Source organism: Bos taurus, chromosome 8 (assembly GCF_002263795.3).
Source record: "Bos taurus isolate L1 Dominette 01449 registration number 42190680 breed Hereford chromosome 8, ARS-UCD2.0, whole genome shotgun sequence".
NCBI classification, from domain to species: domain Eukaryota; kingdom Metazoa; phylum Chordata; class Mammalia; order Artiodactyla; family Bovidae; genus Bos; species Bos taurus.
This window is the reverse complement of record NC_037335.1, coordinates 77,158,493-77,176,931: the sequence shown is the minus strand read 5'-3', so window position 1 is coordinate 77,176,931 and position 18,439 is coordinate 77,158,493. Positions and strand designations below refer to the sequence as shown.

At 38.6% G+C, this 18,439-nt stretch overlaps 1 protein-coding gene across 7 annotated transcripts in view; it reads left to right on the top strand.

Annotated features, from left to right (window-relative positions):
• Positions 1-615: 615 nt before the first annotated feature.
• The window catches only part of KIF27 (kinesin family member 27), a 94,680-nt gene continuing 76,856 nt past the window's right edge, over positions 616-18,439 (top strand). The window contains exons 1-4 of one of the 7 annotated variants that reach the window (XM_015472619.3): positions 616-756; positions 1,101-1,255; positions 7,928-8,312; positions 17,352-17,552. In XM_015472619.3, coding sequence (XP_015328105.2) covers positions 8,015-8,312; positions 17,352-17,552 — 499 coding nt within the window. In that variant the 5' untranslated portion in view covers positions 616-756; positions 1,101-1,255; positions 7,928-8,014. Of the gene's footprint in view, positions 761-1,100; positions 5,392-7,927; positions 8,313-17,351; positions 17,553-18,439 lie in introns of those variants that run through there. The other 6 variants (XM_059889173.1, XM_059889175.1, XM_005210336.5 and 3 more) reach the window with 6 other exon arrangements.

Genomic DNA, 18,439 nt, shown 5'->3' with positions numbered 1-18,439 from the left:
GATAACCCTGTATACGAGACAGCAAAAGAGACACTGATGTATAGAACAGTCTTATGGACTCTGTGGGAGAGGGAGAGGGTGGGAAGATTTGGGAGAATGGCATTGAAACATGAAAAAAAAAAACAAAAGTTTCTCCTCAGTTTGTTGAAATACGTGAAATGATATCAAAGAATTTCATAAGATGAATTTCATAAGCCATACAAATGTTATTTTATGAATAAATGTATTCTGGTAAATTTTTAAAAATGTATTTAATTTAGTTCAGATAGAATTGTATGCTTTTAATTCTTCCATTTTAAAAGTGTTTATATACAAAAATAAATAAATAAATAAAATGGTTCATTTTATGAACTTAATTAACTTCAATAAAAATAAACAGAATTGGTAGCTAAAATACTGAAAGCAATGTGAATCTTTCTCGTAATCACCTTATAAACTCGTGGAGGGTTACTTTGCCTGATCACTATGAGAGGGTTCAGTGGGTTTTACTTTGGAGTGAATCTGGGAGGCGGCCGGTTCTTGGCTCCTCCCTCACGGGGCGGGTCCAGGAGCGGAGCTTGGGAGACAGGGGTGGGGCCCGGGAGCCGCCGACGCCCTGACGGGCGGGGGCACGTCAGCACGAGCTTCGCCGGTTGCCGGGAGAACCCATAACAACAAAAGGCGCGGGCAGCGGCGGTAGCGGCGGCGCGGCCGAGTGAAGTGAAGCCGAGAAGTCCTGCGCTGCGCTGGCCGCCTGAGACGGGCTTTCTCGAACCGGTCTGTGAGTGGCAGGCGGTCCGGGCCGGGCTGGAGGTCCGGGTCTGGTGCGGCGACAGCGCGTCCTCTGCGCCGGCGTCCTCGGCAGGCCGTTGGGAGGAGAGGGACTGGGACCCGCCGAGGCTTGGCTGGCGGGGTGGGCGGCTGGGGCGTCAGCAGGACGGAGGAGGGCGCCCGAGGGGCCTGAGGTCGTTGTTGGGGTCCCCCGGCGAGTGGCCGGGGAACTTGGGTGCCCCGTGAGATAGAGGGGCTTGAGGAATAGGGACGCGCGGGAACCCCGGACCGAGCCGCACGGGGGGATCTTGTGTATTATCTTGTGTATTATCTTGTGTTCATACTTCCAGCTGTGGGATCTGAAGAGGGACGGGAAAGGCCCACTCTTCTTGGGAGTTTCGTTTTGTCACAGGCCTCCTTTTTTCCATTGTTGGAACTTTGCTGCATTCTAAGCTCTGCAGAAGTCTGAAAGCCCTCTCCCTTACAGCAGGAGATACTTGAGAGAGTAAGGGTGCCCAAATTCTTTCTTTGAAACATTTTTTAAAAGAAAACTTCGCCCCCTCCCAGTTTGAAAAGCTTCGTAGTTTCCCTATCTTTGCTTCCTGTCTTCTTCGTCTAGTTCTTTACGCATTTGCGGCCTTTTCTGAGATCCTTATGAGACTCACTACTCATTTGCCAGAAAGTTTTTTACGAAAAAATTTATTACTTACAAACTACAATTTCTAGATAATCACTACTGTTGAAAAGCCAGAGGCACAAGATGACTACGGTATTTGGAGACACTTTTCTAATCAGTAACGGCATCAGTAATCAAACATTTCTCCTTCCTTTGCTCATATTTCAGAACTCCATTGAGTGTGCGTAAATATCACCAGCCAATCATATTTTACCTTTCTTCAGATTTATTGGTGAGATAATATATATGCTTCTGATGGCTGTATTTGATCAGTATCTAAAGAAGTATGAGTACTATGGATTTTTAAAAAAAGAAAAATAAATTCTTTTATACTGATTTTTTTTTTTTTGGCTAGCTATATTTTATGGGCCTTTATTGGTTTTTAGTGATTATAGTAGGTGGATTTCTGTGGCCTTTAGATTCAGATTGTTTATAGATACTCCTATTTAAAAAATCAATAAAGTGAAAACATCTCAATTACACTTGTACCTTTTATTAGCAATTTTATTGGAAGTAGTTAGGTTTAGCTTAACATAGACTGTTTTGTTTTAATGTGATGGTATTAAAAAAAACTAATCTGTGTGATAAAAACTCCTAATATAGGTGTTCAGAGACATTTGGAAGAACTAAATCATACTACATCCCTGTAGTTTCTTTGGAAAATTTTCCAATACCAAATGTTCTATAGTCCTTTATTATCCAAGAAAAGATTCACCATATTTATGAGTATTTGTTTTTTCAGTGCAGAATTTGACTAGAATGATTAAAACTGCCAAGGTTAAGTGCATCTCTTTGGCCATTAAGGATAGTTTGTTGACTCTGTTTTGGGATTTTATAGCCCAAGGGAGCTGGGCTATTTTAACTCTCATTGGGCTCTTAGTACAGTGATGTAAATGTTTTTTTGTTACTGTGATCCTTTTCAGACTGTCCACTCCCCGAATTATAAATGCACAGTACTACTGCAGAGTTCTTTTTAAAGGCTAGTGAATACTAAATGTGTCTTAATTAGCATTTTCATTGCATGTAGTGCTGAAAATATTATTTTAGTCCATTAGTCTGCTCAGTTACTAGAAAGCCCTTCTCCATAGGGCTCAGCCCCACCCCAAATTGATTACTTTTCATCTGCATTTAAACATAGATAACTTGTTTGTTACTTCCTTTTTCTCTTTTATACGAACAAGACTGTGAACATTCTTTTACAACTTTTTATGTCAACATATGTTTTTGTTTCTTTGGGAAATACACTTGAGAGTAGCATTGCTGGGTGAAGTGATAACTGTGTGTTTAACATTTTGAGCGCCAGCCTGTTCCCACTGGAGAGGGCATGGCAACCGACTCCAGTATTCTTGCCTGGAGAATCTCATGGACAGAGGAGCCTGGCAGGCTACAGTCCATGGAGTCAAAAAGAGCCAAACACAATTGAAGCAACTTTGCACACTCACACAGACTATTCCAAAGCGGCTGTATCATTGGTATTCCCATGCTATGCTAAGTCACTTCAGTCGTGTCTGACTCTGTGTGACCCTGTAGACGGCAGCCCACCAGTCTCCCCTGTCCCTGGGATTCTCCAGGCAAGAACACTGGAGTGGAGTGCCATTTCCTTCTCCAATGCATGAAAGTGAAAAGTGAAAGTGAAGTCGCTCAGTCGTGTCCTACTCTTCGAGACCCCGTGGACTGCAGCCCACCAGGCTCCTCCGTCCATGGGGTTTTTCCAGGCAAGAGTTCTGGAGTGGGGTGCCATTGCCTTCTCCGGTGTATTCCCATAAGGGTTCCATATTCTCTACCTTCTTGCCAACACTTACGTGATCTTTTTTATAGCTATGTCAGTGGGTATAAAGTGATATCTGATTGTGTTTATATATATATAATTTTATATAAATAAAATTTATTTATTATGGTCTTCCCTGGTCACTGAGATGGTAAAGAATCTGCCCGCAAAACTGGAGATCCAGGTTTGATCCCTGGGTAGGGAAGATCCCCTGGAGAAGAGAACAGCAACCTGCTCCGATATTCTTGCCAGGAAAATTCCATGGACGGAGGAGCCTGGTGGGCTACAGTCCTTGGGATCTCAAAGAGTCGGACATGACTGAGCAACTAACCACTACACTACATAATTTTATTTATTTATTATTTATTTTCTGCTTGGTCTTTGTTGATTTGCCCTGGATTTCTCTAGTTGCGGTGAGCTGGGGCTACTTACTCTTTGTTGCAGTGCAAGGGCTTCTCATTGCGGTGGCTTCTCTTGTGGGCTCTAGGCCAAGGGCTCAGTAATTGTGGCACATGGGCCTAGTTGCCCCGCAGCATGTGGAATCTTCCTGGACCAGGGATTGAACCCGAGTACCTTGCATTCCAAGGCAGATTCTTAACCACTGGACCACCAGGGAAGCCCCCTGGGCATTTTTATATCATCGTTGAAAAACTCTCTTTTCAGATCTTTTGCCCACTTTTAAATTTGTTTTTTTTTTTTTTTCCTTCTGAATTGTAATAGTTCCTTATATATTCTAGACACAAATGGTTATTAGATATATGACTTGCAAGTATTTTCTCCTGTGGCTCAGCAGTATAGGATCTCCTGCCAATGCAGGAGATGCAGGTTCGACCCCTGGGTCAAGAAGATCTCTTGGAGAAAGAAATGGCAACTCAATCCAGTATTCTTTTCCTGGAGAATCCCAATTCATGGGGTCACAGAAGAGTCAGACATGACTGGGCGACTAAACAACAGTAACATTAAATTCTTTTCACTTTTTTTTTTTTCTGTTATCAATATTGTATTTTTTTTATATTCCTTTTTAAAATTTTTATTGGAGTATAGTTGATTTACAGTATTATGTTAATTTCTGCTATATAGCAAAGTGATTCAGATATATATATATATATACACACACACACACACTTTCTTTTCCATTATGATTTATCACAGGATATTGAATACAGTTACAGTGCTATACAGTAGGACCTTGTTGTTCATCCATTCTATATATAATAGTTTGCATCTACTAACCCTAAACTGGAGAAGGCAATGGCACCCCACTCCAGTACTCTTGCCTGGAAAATCCCATGGACGGAGGAGCCTGGTAGGCTGTAGTCCATGGGGTTGCGAAGAGTCGGGCATGAATGAGTGACTTCACTTTGACTTTTCACTTTCATGCATTGGACAAGGAAATGGCAACCCACTCCAGTGTTCTTGCCTGGAGAATCCCAGGGACGGGGGAGCCTGGTGGGCTGACGTCTATGGGGTCGCACAGAGTCGGACACGACTGAAGCGACTCAGCAGCAGCAGCAGCAACCCTTAAACTCCCACTCTGTTCTTCCCTCATCCTCTCTCCACCTTGACAACTGCAGATCTGTTCTCTATGTCTATGAGTCTTTGTTTTGTAGATGAGTTAATCTGTGTCATATTTTAGATTCCACATACAAGTGATACCATATGTACTTGTATTTTTCTAACTTACTTCATTTTGTATGATAATCTCTAAGTCTATCTATGTTGCTGCAAATGGTATTATTTTCCTTTTTTATGGCTGAGTAGTATTCCATTGTCTATACATACCACATCTTCTTTATCCATTTATCTGTTGATGAACATTTGGGTTATTTCCATGTCTTGATTGTTGTGAATAGGGCGGCTATCTTTTCATTTTCTTGGTAGTATCCTTTGGGGTACAAACTTTTAATTTGATTGAGTTCATTTTATCTACTTTTCCTTTTACCACTTCTTGCTATTGCTTTTGCTTTTGGTGACATAAATGAGAAACCATTGCTAAATTCAATTCAACAATGAATTACCCTTGTGTTTTCTTTTAAGGCTTTTGTAGTATATACTTGCTTTACAATGTTGTATTAGTTTCTCCTGTACAGCAAAATGAATCAGCTGTTTTGTTGTTTAGTCACTACATTGTGTCCAACCCTTTTGTGACCCAGTGGACTGTAGCCTGCCAAACTCCTCTGCCCATGGGATTTCCTAGGTGAGAATACTGGAGTGGGTTGCCAGTTCCTTCTCCAGGAGATCTTCTCAACTCAGGGATTGAACTCATATCTCTTGCATTACAGGCAGATTTTTTACCACTGAGCCATCAAGGAAGCCATATATCCCCTCATTTTTAGTTTCCTTTTCCATTTTGGTCACCACAGATCATTGAGTAGAGTTCCTTGTGCTGTACAGTAGGGTCTCATTAACTATCTATTTTATACATAGTTTCAATAGTGTATATATGTCAATCACAATCTCAGTCTCCCAATTCATCCCACACACCCCTCTTCCCACTGGTATCTATATGTTTGTTCTGTCTGTGTCTCTATTTCTGCTTTGTAAATAAGATTGTCTATACCAATTTTTTCAGATTCCACATATATGTATTAATATATGATATTTATTTTTCTGACTTGCTTCACTCTATAGGTCTCTAGGTCCATACACATCTATGGAAATGTCCCAATTTTGTTCCTTTTTATGTCTGAGTAATATTCCATTGTATTTTGTATGTACCATATCTTCTTATCCATTCCTCTGTTGATGAACATTTAGATTGCTTCCATATCCTGGCTGTTGTAAATAGTGCTGCAGTGAACATTGGGGTGCATATATCGTTTTGAATTATGGTTTTGTCCAAGTGTATGCCCAGGGTGGGATTGCTGGATCAAGTATGGTACTTATGTTTTTAGTTTTTTAAGAAACCTCCATACTGTTCTCCATAGTGACCATATCAATTTACATTCCCACCAACAGTGTAAGAGCATTCTCTTTTTCTTCACACCCTCTCCAGCATTTATTGTTTGTAGATTTTTTGATGATGGCCATTCTGACAGTGTGAGGTGATACCTTGTTGTAGTTTTTATTTGATTTGCACTTCCCTAATTAGTGATATTTAGCATCTTTTCTGTGTTTTTTAGCCATCTGTATATCTTCCTTGGAGAAATGTTTATTTAAATCTTCTGCCCATTTTTTTGGTTGGGTTGTGTTTTTTTTTTTTTTTTTTAATTGAGTTGCAGGAGCCGTTTGTATACAGTTTTCGAGATTAATCCTTTGTCAGTTGCTTCACTTGCAAATACTTTCCTCCCTTTCTATGGGTTGTTTTTTTGTCTTGTTTATGGTTTCTTTTGCTATGCAAAAAGCTTTTAAGTTTAATTAGGTCTCATTTCTTTATTTTTATTACTCTGGGAGGTGAGTCAGAAAAGATCTTACTGTGATTTATGTCAGAGTGATCTGCCTATGTTTTTCTCTAAGAGTTAGGTCTTTAATCCATTTTGAGTTTATTTTTGTGTATGGTGTTAGGGAGTGTTCTAATTTCATTCTTTTACATTAGATGTCCAGTTTTCCCCTCACCACTTATTGAAGAGTCTGTCTTTCTCCATTGTATGTCTTTGCCCTCTTTGTCATAGAAATTAGGTGACCATAGGTGGGTGAGTTTATCTCTGAGCAGTTTATCCAATTATTGATCTATATTTCTGTTTTTGTTCCTGTACCATACTGTCTTGATTACTGTTGCCTGGTTATGAAATTGGGGAAGTATATCCTCCAACTTTGTCCTTTTTCAGTATTGTATTTGCTATTCTGTGTTCCTTGAATTTAGAATCAGCTTTTCAATTTCTACAAAGAAGTCAGCTGGGATTTTGATAGGCATTCTGTTTAATCTTGAGAGCAGTTTGAGGACTATTGCCATTTTAAGCTTTCCAGTTCATGAACAGGAGATGTTTTTCCATTTATTTAGATCTTCTTTAGTTTCAACAATATTTTGTAGTTTTCAGAGTGTAAGTTTTACATGTCTTTTGTTAAATATATTCCTGAGCATTTGATTCTTTCTAATGTTATTGTAAATGGAATTGTTTTCTTAATTTATTTTTCAGGTTCATTGTAAATATAGCTACCAATTTAATTTTTAGTGTGTTAATCCTACCAGAGAATTTTAGAAAAAGTACCACATAATTTATGAATGAAACAACAGTTTTTCTGTTAGTTTTGGTTATCTTTGAATAAAAAGTTTCATTTAAAATTTACATTGATTTATAGAAATCCTTTAAACTGTTTTCATGGATTAATTTCTAACATTTGTGACAAAGGGGAGATGTTATTTTTCAGTACATAGCTGTGAAGTCTAATATAAGGGTTTGCTTTGTACTACTTGCGTTCATATGTACAATTACCAGTTATTTCCTTGCCGTATGTTTCTAACTCCCCAGTTATTCAATATTTAAATAAATGAGCTGGGAAACATATTAACCGTTATAGAAAGAATGGCATGATTGAATCCCATTCACTTATCACTTTGCTTTATCATTTACTAACTCATGGCTCCCACCCCCTAAATTATTTTGCTGCAAAGCTGGACATTGTATTGTTTCATTTATAAATTATATAGGTATACTTTTTCTAGACAGATTTACTCTTTGTAGCTATCTTATATTGGAATAAAGCCTGCTCTAATTGACTTTGCTTTAGAAGATGGTTAGTGTATTAGGAAAGAAGAGTCAATAACTAAATTTTGTTTTTATTTTGATACACAGGGGTCCAGATCTTACGTAAAATGGATGTGTCTCACACTAGATGATGGATATTAAGTAGAAAATCTATTTAGTAAAATCTAAGCTGCCATGGAAGAAATACCAGTTAAAGTTGCTATAAGAATTAGACCTCTGCTGTGCAAAGAAGTTCTTCATAATCATCAAGCTTGTGTGAGAGTTATTCCAAACACCCAACAAATTATCATTGGGAGAGATAGAATCTTTACTTTTGATTTTGTTTTTGGCAAAAATTCCACTCAAGATGAAGTTTATAATACCTGTATAAAGCCATTAGTGTTGTCACTCATTGAGGGCTATAATGCAACTGTTTTTGCCTATGGACAGACTGGATCTGGGAAGACATACACCATCGGAGGAGGCCATGTTGGTAAGATTCTCGTACTCTGACTTTTATTTTAGATAGTAGAAAGAAGTTGAAATACTACAGTGCCCGACACATAGTGGGTGCTTAGCATATTGATTGAATGAAATAATGAATAGGATAATTAGATGTATTCATAAGATCATTTTTGAAAGATTTGTTTTTCAATATTGAAGTTTCATTAAACAGTTTAATTCATCATTATATTTGCTTGAGAAAAGACCTTTAAGACAATATTCAGTGTTCAGCTCTTTGTCATTTTTTCACAGTTTTGAGATATAATTGACTTGTAACATGGTGTTAGTCCAAAGTATATAGCATAATGATTTGGTATACCTATATATTGCAGAATGATATAGCTTAACATTAGTCACCTCACGTAATTACATGTTTTTCTTGTGATATGAACTTTTAAGTTCTACTGTGTTAACAGTTTTCAAATATACAATACATATTGTTAAGTACAGTCACCATGCTGTACATTACATCCCCAGAACTTAATTATCTCATAGTTTTTACCTTTTGAGCACCTTCACCCATTTCGCCACCTCCCAACCCTGGCCTCTGGCAACACGTTCTCGTTTTGAACAGAATTTAAAATAAGAGAGAAATGAGTTAACATGATCAGATTTTGCATCTTTTAGTATTATAAATGTTGAGGGTCCTGCAGCTAAGACATAGAGGCAGTAGAAGAAACGTATTATGTAAAGTGTTTTTAAACATTTTCTAGCCAGATTTCGATTTTATTTTTCTAGCTTTAATGAGGTGTAATTGACAAATACAGTTGTGAAATATTTAAAGTGTACAAGACTTAGGGGCAGTAGGAGAAATGTATTATGTAAAGTGTTTTTTAAACATTTTCTAGCCAGATTTCTATTTTATTTTTCTAGCTTTATTGAGGTATAATTGACAAATACAGTTGTAAAATATTTAAAGTGTACAGCATCATTATTAGATAAATGTATACATTATGAAAGGATTCCTCCCATCCAGTTAACATATCCATCACCTCATGTATAAGCAAATTTTTACTTTTAGAACTGAATATTTTTGGATAGAAATTCTCTTGTTTGTAATTCTAGTTGAGAAAGGTGGGATCATAGGATTTTCTTTAGAGCTGGAAGGAACCTTGAAAATAGTTTCTCTTTCTTTCTTTGGCTCCAGCCAAAGAGCAATGAAGGGCTTGTTCAGTTAGGTGGCTGGTAATGGAGCTGAGATTGAAAGCTAGGTTCTCTGCTAAGATCGTTTACTCTATTGGTTTTTTCTTTCCCCCACTAAAAACAAACTTTGAATGTTGTGCATATGTATCATAGTCTAAAATTATTGTTAATATTCTATGTGTAATGATTATCAGTGTGTTTGCTTTGATGCTTCTCAAACACTTAAATACGTGACTTTCAGGAACATCTCTTTTTATAAGCAGGAACTGGTAGGGAGAGTTAGAGGGCAGCTGTGTTGTCCAATGAAGCTCTTATTCCAAGATTAAATGGAGGAGTCATAAGTGCCCAATATCTCCTACCCCTTCCCATTTTTTAGAATCACAGTGATATACAATTAAGAGATTAAAGATACTAGATTATTTTAGGGTCTCATGATAAATAATTCAATTTTTTTTCTACTACAAGTTGTGGGTTTTCTTGAGGACTTAGCTTTGTTTTTTTTTGATTGGCAAATGTTTTATGTTCTTTAAGACTCAGTATATTAAAAAAAAAAAGACTCAGTATATGCCTTATACTAATAAGAGTTATAAAATTTTCACAGCTTGGTGACATACAGCTAAATTGTTTTTTAAAAGGCCATGAATCCAATTTTAATTCCTTAAGGGAAAAAGTTATTAAAGTTATTTATTGTCCTAAAACATTTAAATTGGTCTAAAATACTTCATTCCAGAAGAAATATCACCATTAGGAACAGTTTTTGATTCCCCCCCCCAGTTAAAAAAATTAATGTTCATTGTAAAAAGAATTGCATATGATGCTTAAGAAATCAAATTGAACAAATGAAAGCTTCTTTCATTCCTAGGAAATAACAGCTTGCTGTGTACATTGCTGTCTAGAGTCCTCTAGACATTTTCTAGGCTTATTACAAGTATTCACACATGTAGTTTTTGTTTTTTGTTGTTATTTGTCTGTTTAATGAGGTATTTTATACCTATAATTCTATAACTTTCTTTTTTCATTTAACAGTATAAAGTATCATTTCATTTTTTTCCCGTTTAGGTCATAGAATTTCAACTTTTTTTTTGACTGCACATATAATATTCCATCGTTTAAATGGATCATAGTTCATCCATTCCAGCATTAAGGGACAGTATTAATAATTAGGTTTGATTTTTACTGTTATAAAAAGTTGCAAGGGGTTTCCTGGTGGTCTAGTGCTTATGATTTGGTGTTTTCACCACCATGGCCCAGGTTCAGTCCCTGGTCAGGGAACTTAGATCCCACAAGCTTCTAGGTGCCCCCCAAAAACATTGCAGTGTGTATCTTGTTACATTTAACTTTGGATCCATGTGCTAGTATTTCTGTAGAATAGATTCCTAAAAGTAAATTTGTTGAGTAATGGGTGTGTGCTAATTTGCTTCAGTCGTGTCCAATTCTGTGCGACCCTATGGACTGCATACTGCCAGGCTCCTCTGTCCATGGGATTTTCCAGGCAGTAATACTAGAGTGGTTTGCCATGCCCTCTTCCAGGGAATCTTCCCAACCCAGGGATCAAACCTACCTCTCTCATGTCTCCTGCATTGTCAGGCCGGTTCTTTACCACTAGTGCTATGTGTGTGTACATTTAAAATGTGAATAGTGACAAATTATCCTCCAAAAAGACTGTACCTGTGTATATTTCCACTACCAATATATGAAAGCCATTTATTTTCTCTATTCTTGCCAATCACAGGAACTCATAAATTCAAAATATTTCTCTCACCATCTGGTAGGTGAAAAATTACACTTTGTTTGAAGTTGCATTTCTTGATGTATTTGTGAAAATAGCATTTTCAGTTTCCCAGGCTACCTATAGAACACCAATTCTAGGTCAGCCATCTACTGTTTGATTATTGACCATGCAAATAATGTTGTTTTTTTCTCCAATAAATGATTGCATTTGCAGTGGCTAGGGCTTGCCACGGAGAAGGCGATGGCACCCCACTCCAGTACTCTTGCCTGGAAAACCCCGTGGACGGAGGAGCCTGGTGGGCTGCAGTCCATGGGGTCGCTGAGGGTCGGACACAACTGAGCGACTTCACTTTCACTTTTCAGTTTCATGCATTGGAGAAGGAAATGGCAACCCACTCCAGTGATCTTGCCTAGAGAATTCCAGGGATGGCGGAGCCTGGTGGGCTGCCGTCTATGGGGTCGCATAGAGTCGGACACGACTGAAGCGACTTAGCAGCAGCAGCAGCAGCAGCAGGGCTTCCCTGGTGGCTCAGATGGTAAAGAATCCGCCTGCAATGTGGGACACCTGGATTCAATTCCTGGGTTGTGAAGATCCCCTGGAGGAGGGGATGGCAACCTACTCCAGTATTCTTGTCTGGAGAATCCCCATGGACAGAGGAGCCTGGAGGGTTATATAGTCCATGGGGTCGCAAAGAATCGGACAGGACTAAGCAACTAAGCACAGCACAGGGTACCATGTTAGGCACTGGGGTAAAATGAAAATCTGTTATTTTTCAGTGTAATACTTATTGAAAGTCACACTCATTTTCCTGCTTTTCAGAACCTTGAATTTACCAACTTTTACCAAGCATAATGTCTAAAAACTTTCATTTGCATACTCTTTAAATAGTGTATAAAAGCTAAATGATGGCTGTTGAAGTATAAAACTTTATAGTTCCTTTCTGAAATAGTCTGTTTCAGGAATATAAGTGTGACATTGAACATGTAATCTTTCAGTTACCAGAATACATTTTGAAGCTTTAATTATAAATATTATTTGTAATTCAGCTTTTTGATACATCTTTTGAATTGCTGTGCTTTGTTATCTGTTGAAATGGGAAGTGAATGAGCTATTTCTGATCAGCCTCATATTCTGGCTAAGCTAGAATGCATATATAATGCTGGAGTTTATAAATAGTGCTATTGGCTAGTTCCTGGAAGCTCTCGAAGGAATTTTCACTTTCTTGTATTGGAAAAACCTGCAGTTTCCTTCACTTGCCACACGATGGTGATCTTTCATCTTTTTCGGGTTTTCTGGTGGTGCCCTGGGCAGTGAAAGCGCAGTCCTAACCACTGAACCACCAGGGAGTTCCCCTGTCTTGCATCTTGAATTAAGTGAATGACTGTCCAGGTTAATTTGGCTCAGGTTTTCAGGATGTCTGTTGCCTAAAATCTGAACATTGATAATCTTCAACTTGGAAGCACGTTGTTTTTAAGGTTCATTTGTAAGCCATTTTTTTGTAGCTTGGAATGTATTTTCCATGAAAGTGAAGGTGTTAGTTCCTCAGTCGTGTCCAACTCTTTGCGACCCCATGGACTATAGCCCACCAGGCTCCTCTGTCCATGGAATTCTCCAGGCAAGAATACCGGAGTGGGTTGCCATTTTCCTGCTCCAGGGGATCTTCCCTACCCAGGGATCGAAGCCAGGTCTCCCGCACTGCAGGTGGATTCTGAACCACCAGGGGAAAAAAGCTCAAGCTTTTTTCAAAATGTGCTTTTTGGCTAAGTGTCAAGAAATATGACACCAATATATTTTTTTGTTTGTTTTTTTTTAAATTTTATTTTATTTTCAATATATTTTTTTAAAGGGTTCTTGCTAACATAAATGAGTTGCATTCCATTCATTTGGAATACAATAATAAATAGTCTACCTGGATTATAATAAATAGTCTAAATAGAGATATTTTAGTGCATCAGACTGTGAGATAAGTTGACCTAACCTGGGCTTAGTTTCTACTACCTCTGTCTGTTTTGAACTTCATAGGCACCAGTTATGCCTGTTGCATTCCTGGGGCTTTCAGTGTTTCTTTATTAAATCTTTTATTTTTGCCTTAAACTGTTACATAAGTATCATTTAGGTTTTTGTTGTCTTGTCATTTGGTTGTCAGATTTTTGTTTTGTGCTTTTTCCAATTCTGTACAGAATCTTTATTTTTATAATCTATATTTAAAACTTTTAGACTATATGTGTATTTCTGAAGGTAAAAGTTCAAGTATTACAACTATGAAAGTTTTCCTTTCTTTTTTCTCCCTGTCCTAACTCCCAGAGGTAACCATTTTTTGTGAATTTTTCAGAAGTACCCTTCACATAGATATGTATATATGTTTTCTTTTACCCAAGTGAAATTTGCTCTGCAGTTTCTTTTTCTACTTTGTGGATCTTAGATATCTGTTTAAAAATAGATGCATGATATACCATTGTTAACCATTCTCCTACTAATGGATTTGTTAGTGTTCGGAATTTTTTCTCAATTACAAGACATCTTTCAGTTCAGTTCTGTTGCTCAGTTGTGTCCGACTCTTTGCGACCCCATGAACTGCAGGATGCCAGGCCTCCCTGTCCATCACCAACTCCCAGAGTTTACCCACACTCAGGTCCATTGAGTCGGTGATGCCATCCAACCACCTTATCCACTGTTGTCCCCTTCTCCTCCTGCATCAGGGAGTCAAATGAGTCAGCTCTTTTCAAATGAGTCAGCTCTTCGCATCAGGTGGCCAAAGTATTGGAGTTTCAGCTTCAACATCAGTCCTTCCAATAAACAGCCAGGACTGATCTCCTTTAGAATGGATTGGGTGGATCTTCTTGCAGTCCAACGGACTCTCAAGAGTCTTCTCCAACACCACAGTTCAAAAGCATCAATTCTTCAGCGCTCAGCCTTCTTCACAGTCCAACTCTCACATCCATACATGACCACAGGAAGAACCATAGCCTTGACTAGATGGACCTTTGTTGGCAAAGTAATGTCTCTGCTTTTTAATATGCTGTCTGCTGCTGCTGCTGCTAAGTCACTTCAATCATGTCTGACTCTATGCAACCCCATAGACGGCAGCCCACCAGGCGCCCCCGTCCCTGGGATTCTCCAGGCAAGAACACTGGAGTGGGTTGCCATTTCCTTCTCCAGTGCATGAAAGTGAAAAGTGAAAGTGAAGTCGCTTAGTCGAGTCCGACTTGTAGCGACCCCATGGACTGCCCGCCCATGGGATCCGCCCATGGGATTTTCCAGGCAAGAGTACTGGAGTGGGTTGCTATTGCCTTCTCCGAATATGCTGTCTAGGTTGGTCATAACTTTCCTTCCAAGGAGTAAGTGTCTTTTAATTTCATGGCTGCAGTCACCATCTGCAGTGATTTTGGAGCCCAGAAAAATAAAGTCAGCCACTGTTTCCACTGTTTCCCCATCTATTGGCCATGAAGTGATGGGACCGGATGCCATGGTCTTAGTTTTCTGAATGTTGAGCATTAAGCCAACTTGCTCGCTCTCTTCTTTTACTTTCATCAAGAGGTTCTTTAGTTCTTCTTCACTTTCTGCCATAAGGGTGGTGTCATCTGCATATCTGAGGTTACTGATATTTCTCCCAGCAATCTTGATTCCAGCTTGTGCTTCCTCCAGCCCAGCATTTCTCATGATGTACTCTGCATATAAGTTAAATAAGCAGGGTGACAATATACAGCCTTGACATACTCCTTTCCCAATTTGGAAACAGTCTGTTGTTCCATGTGCAGTTCTAACTGTTGCTTCCTGACCTGCATATAGGTTTCTCAGGAGGCAGGTCAGGTGGTCTGGTATTCCCATCTCTTTCAGAATTTTCCACAGTTTATTGTGATCCACACAGTCAAAGGCTTTGGCATAGTCAATAAAGCAGAAACAAGACATCTTTGCTAGTTCTTATGTAACACATTTGGTTGTATGTACATGTATTTCCATAGAACTGTCTCTGAATCAGAGAGTGATTATGGTTTCAACTTTTGATACTATTGAAACTAATGGTTCTCCAAAAAAGCTGTCCTGAGTTTACATTCTCATTGTGTTTTAGAGGACCAATTTGCTCACCTTGAGGAAATGGGGCATAATCAATTTAAAAAAATCTTTGCTTACATGGTCTTTTAAACAGTGAATAATCATAATGATCAGATCATTGTGAATACAGTTTCATCAGTTACAACAGTGTGATTTTAATAGTATTCTAGTGTTAATAATTGAGAGAATGCTGGGTAATTCAGTCTTTACTGTATCTTAAAATAATTAACAGCATTGCCCACTTCCCCTCTTCTCTGCCCACTCCACCTGCCATCCACCACCCCACTTCTGCTCCTCTGTGTAGTAGAACTTTGAAAGTGTCATTCATCTGTGACTCACGGTGTCAGTTCTCTCCATCTGACACGGCAGTTGTCAAGATATCACAGATGACCTTCACTTTATTAAATTCGTTGGTCATTCCAGTCAAACTGGCCTTTCAGCAAACTTGGTACATACTCTTCACTTGGATTTCAGGTTACCACATTCATAGTTTTCCTCCTACTCTCTTGCTAGTAGTTCCTCTTAAGTGAACCCACAAATGGTTAAATGCCCAGAGCTCAGTCTTTGGTGCTCTTCTCTTCTGACTCTCAGCTTTTCCTCTTGATCTCATCCAGCCCCATGATATTAAATACCATCTATATGTAGCTACCTGACTTCCAATTTTTAACCTCCAGTCCAGATTACTGTCTTGAACTCTTATCTTGTATATCCAACTGCACCCTTCTTAGTTGTATCCTTAATAGATATCTCACACTTAATAAATCAAAAAATGAACTTCTGCCATTTTTCCCTTAAACTAACTCAACACACACTCTTCCCCTTCTCAGTTGATGACAGCTCCACTTGCTCAAGACAAAACCTTGGAGTTGTCCTTGACTCCAAGTACATCACTTTCTCTCACATTCTCATTGTCCATCACTTTCTCTCACATTCTGCGTCCAGTCTGTCAGGGAATCGTAATGGCTCTCCCTTCAACATAAATCTGGAATCTGGTCACTTGTCATCTTTCTCTGCTGCCAACTTTGTGTCACCATCATGTCCTCCTCTCCCTTGAACTCTCTAGATTCTTGGGTTAGTGCACTGGTCTCCTAAGTGGTCTTCCATTTCTACCCCTGCCCTTCTATGATCGAGTGGTCTCTTTTGAATTCCAACTTACTGCTCTGCTCCAGTGAGACTCATGTCACTCAGAATACGACCTAAAACCTATCGTGGTCTACAGGCACCTACATGCTCTGATTTCTGTCACCTCTCTGTCCTTGTACCCTGCCTGTCTCCCCTTGCTCCCTCTGCTCCAGCTTACACTGGCTTCCTTTGTTTCTGGATCACACTATTTTAGCACATTTGCCCTTGCTGTTCTGTCTGGGACACTCAGATATATACATGGCTCCTCTGCCACCTCATTCAAGTTTCTCCTCAAATATCAGCTTTTCTGTGATGCCCACAATATGACTTTCCAGTTTAAAGTTGCAATCGCCTTCCACCCAAATACCCTTACACTTCCAGTCCCCCTTACCTTGCCGTATTTTTTTCTCCAGGCATACCTAATGCTTTTTAATATACAATATAATTCACTTATTCTTCTTTTGCTGTTGTCTGTCTCTCCTAGTACAGTTCCATAAGGGCAGGGATCTTTTCCCTGATTTGTTCACTGATGGTTCCTGGGGTCCTAGAATACTGCCTGGCACATAGTAGGTACTATATAAATATCTAATGAATGCATGAATGAAGTTTGAGTAAGCGCACGCATGTGAAAACTTTTGCTTCTGAATTTTATAGTTACGGTTTTTAAAAATTTATAATAGAAATTTGAGAAAGTAAATTTATTGATGGTAATTTTTTTTAATTTTTAAAAATTTATTTTGAATGGGAAGATAATTGCTTTACAGTGTTGTGTTGGTTTCTGCCATACAGCAGTGTGAATCAGCCATAAGTATTCATATGTCCCTTCCCTCTTGAATTTCCCTCCCACTCTCCCCACTCTATTCCCACCCCCTAGGTTGTCACAGAGTTCTAGATTGAGCTCCCTGATTGTAAATTTATTGCTTGTAGCTTTTCTTATATCTTAAGTTTCAGATGGGCTTTCTTTTTCTAAATTTTCAGCTTCAGTTGTGGAGGGTCAAAAAGGTATTATTCCTCGTGCTATCCAAGAAATATTTCAAAACATCTCTGGAAAGCCTAGCATTGACTTTAATATAAAAGTATCTTATATAGAAGTATACAAGGAAGACCTAAGAGATCTTCTAGAATTGGAGACATCAGTAAAAGATCTTCACATCCGAGAAGATGAAAAAGGAAACACAGGTGAAGTAGCCTACTTAATTAATAGCCTTCATTAGCAAATGAATATGATCTAGTTCAGTTTCTGGACATTTTCCAAGGATTCTTTAAAAATAGACATAGAAACAAAATTAATTTGTTTTTACTTTTAAATGGATTAACTTACTGATTATCAGTAGCAGCTAATTCATCTAGGTGAAAAGTAGAAGTTCAGACCACTTGGTATGATAAAGTTATTAAGTTGTAATTCAAAATATAGCTGACCCTTGAACAATGTGGAGGGGGTATGCAGTTAGGGGTGTTGGGCCCCAGTGCAGTCAGAAATCTAAGTATAACTTACACTCGGCTTCTGTATCCATGGTACTGCATCAGTGGATTCAACCAACCTCAGATCGTGTAGTACTGTAATATGCTACTATTGAAAAAAAAAGCCACGTGTAAGTGGACCTGCACAGTTCAAACCCATGTTGCTCAAGGATCAACTGTATTTATTTCCAATAATCTGCCCCCTTCCTGGTCTGACCTTAAGAAAGACTATGACATAGGCTAAATTAGTTTTGTACTTTTTTTTTTCTCACAGAGTTACCCTGAGATTGGGGATGGCTTCTCCCTTTTGTGTTCATCCAAGTTGATCTAGAACTGTCCTTTTTGCCTTTCTAATTTTTGTCCCAGCACACCTGTTGCTTCCTCTTTTTTAAAAAAAATTTTAATTTAGAGTTTTTGTGTTTGCTCCTTCATACTGACATTTATCTGTCCTTTGTTGTGCTTCTCAAGGTCTGACTTTCTGTGCTGTCAACTTGTTAATACCATTAAATGTCTATTTGTTTGGAAGTAGGAGAAGGTGAGAATGGGAAGGTCAAAACACAAGTATTTTAAAGAATAATACTTTCCACTTTTTTGTTTTAAAAGGT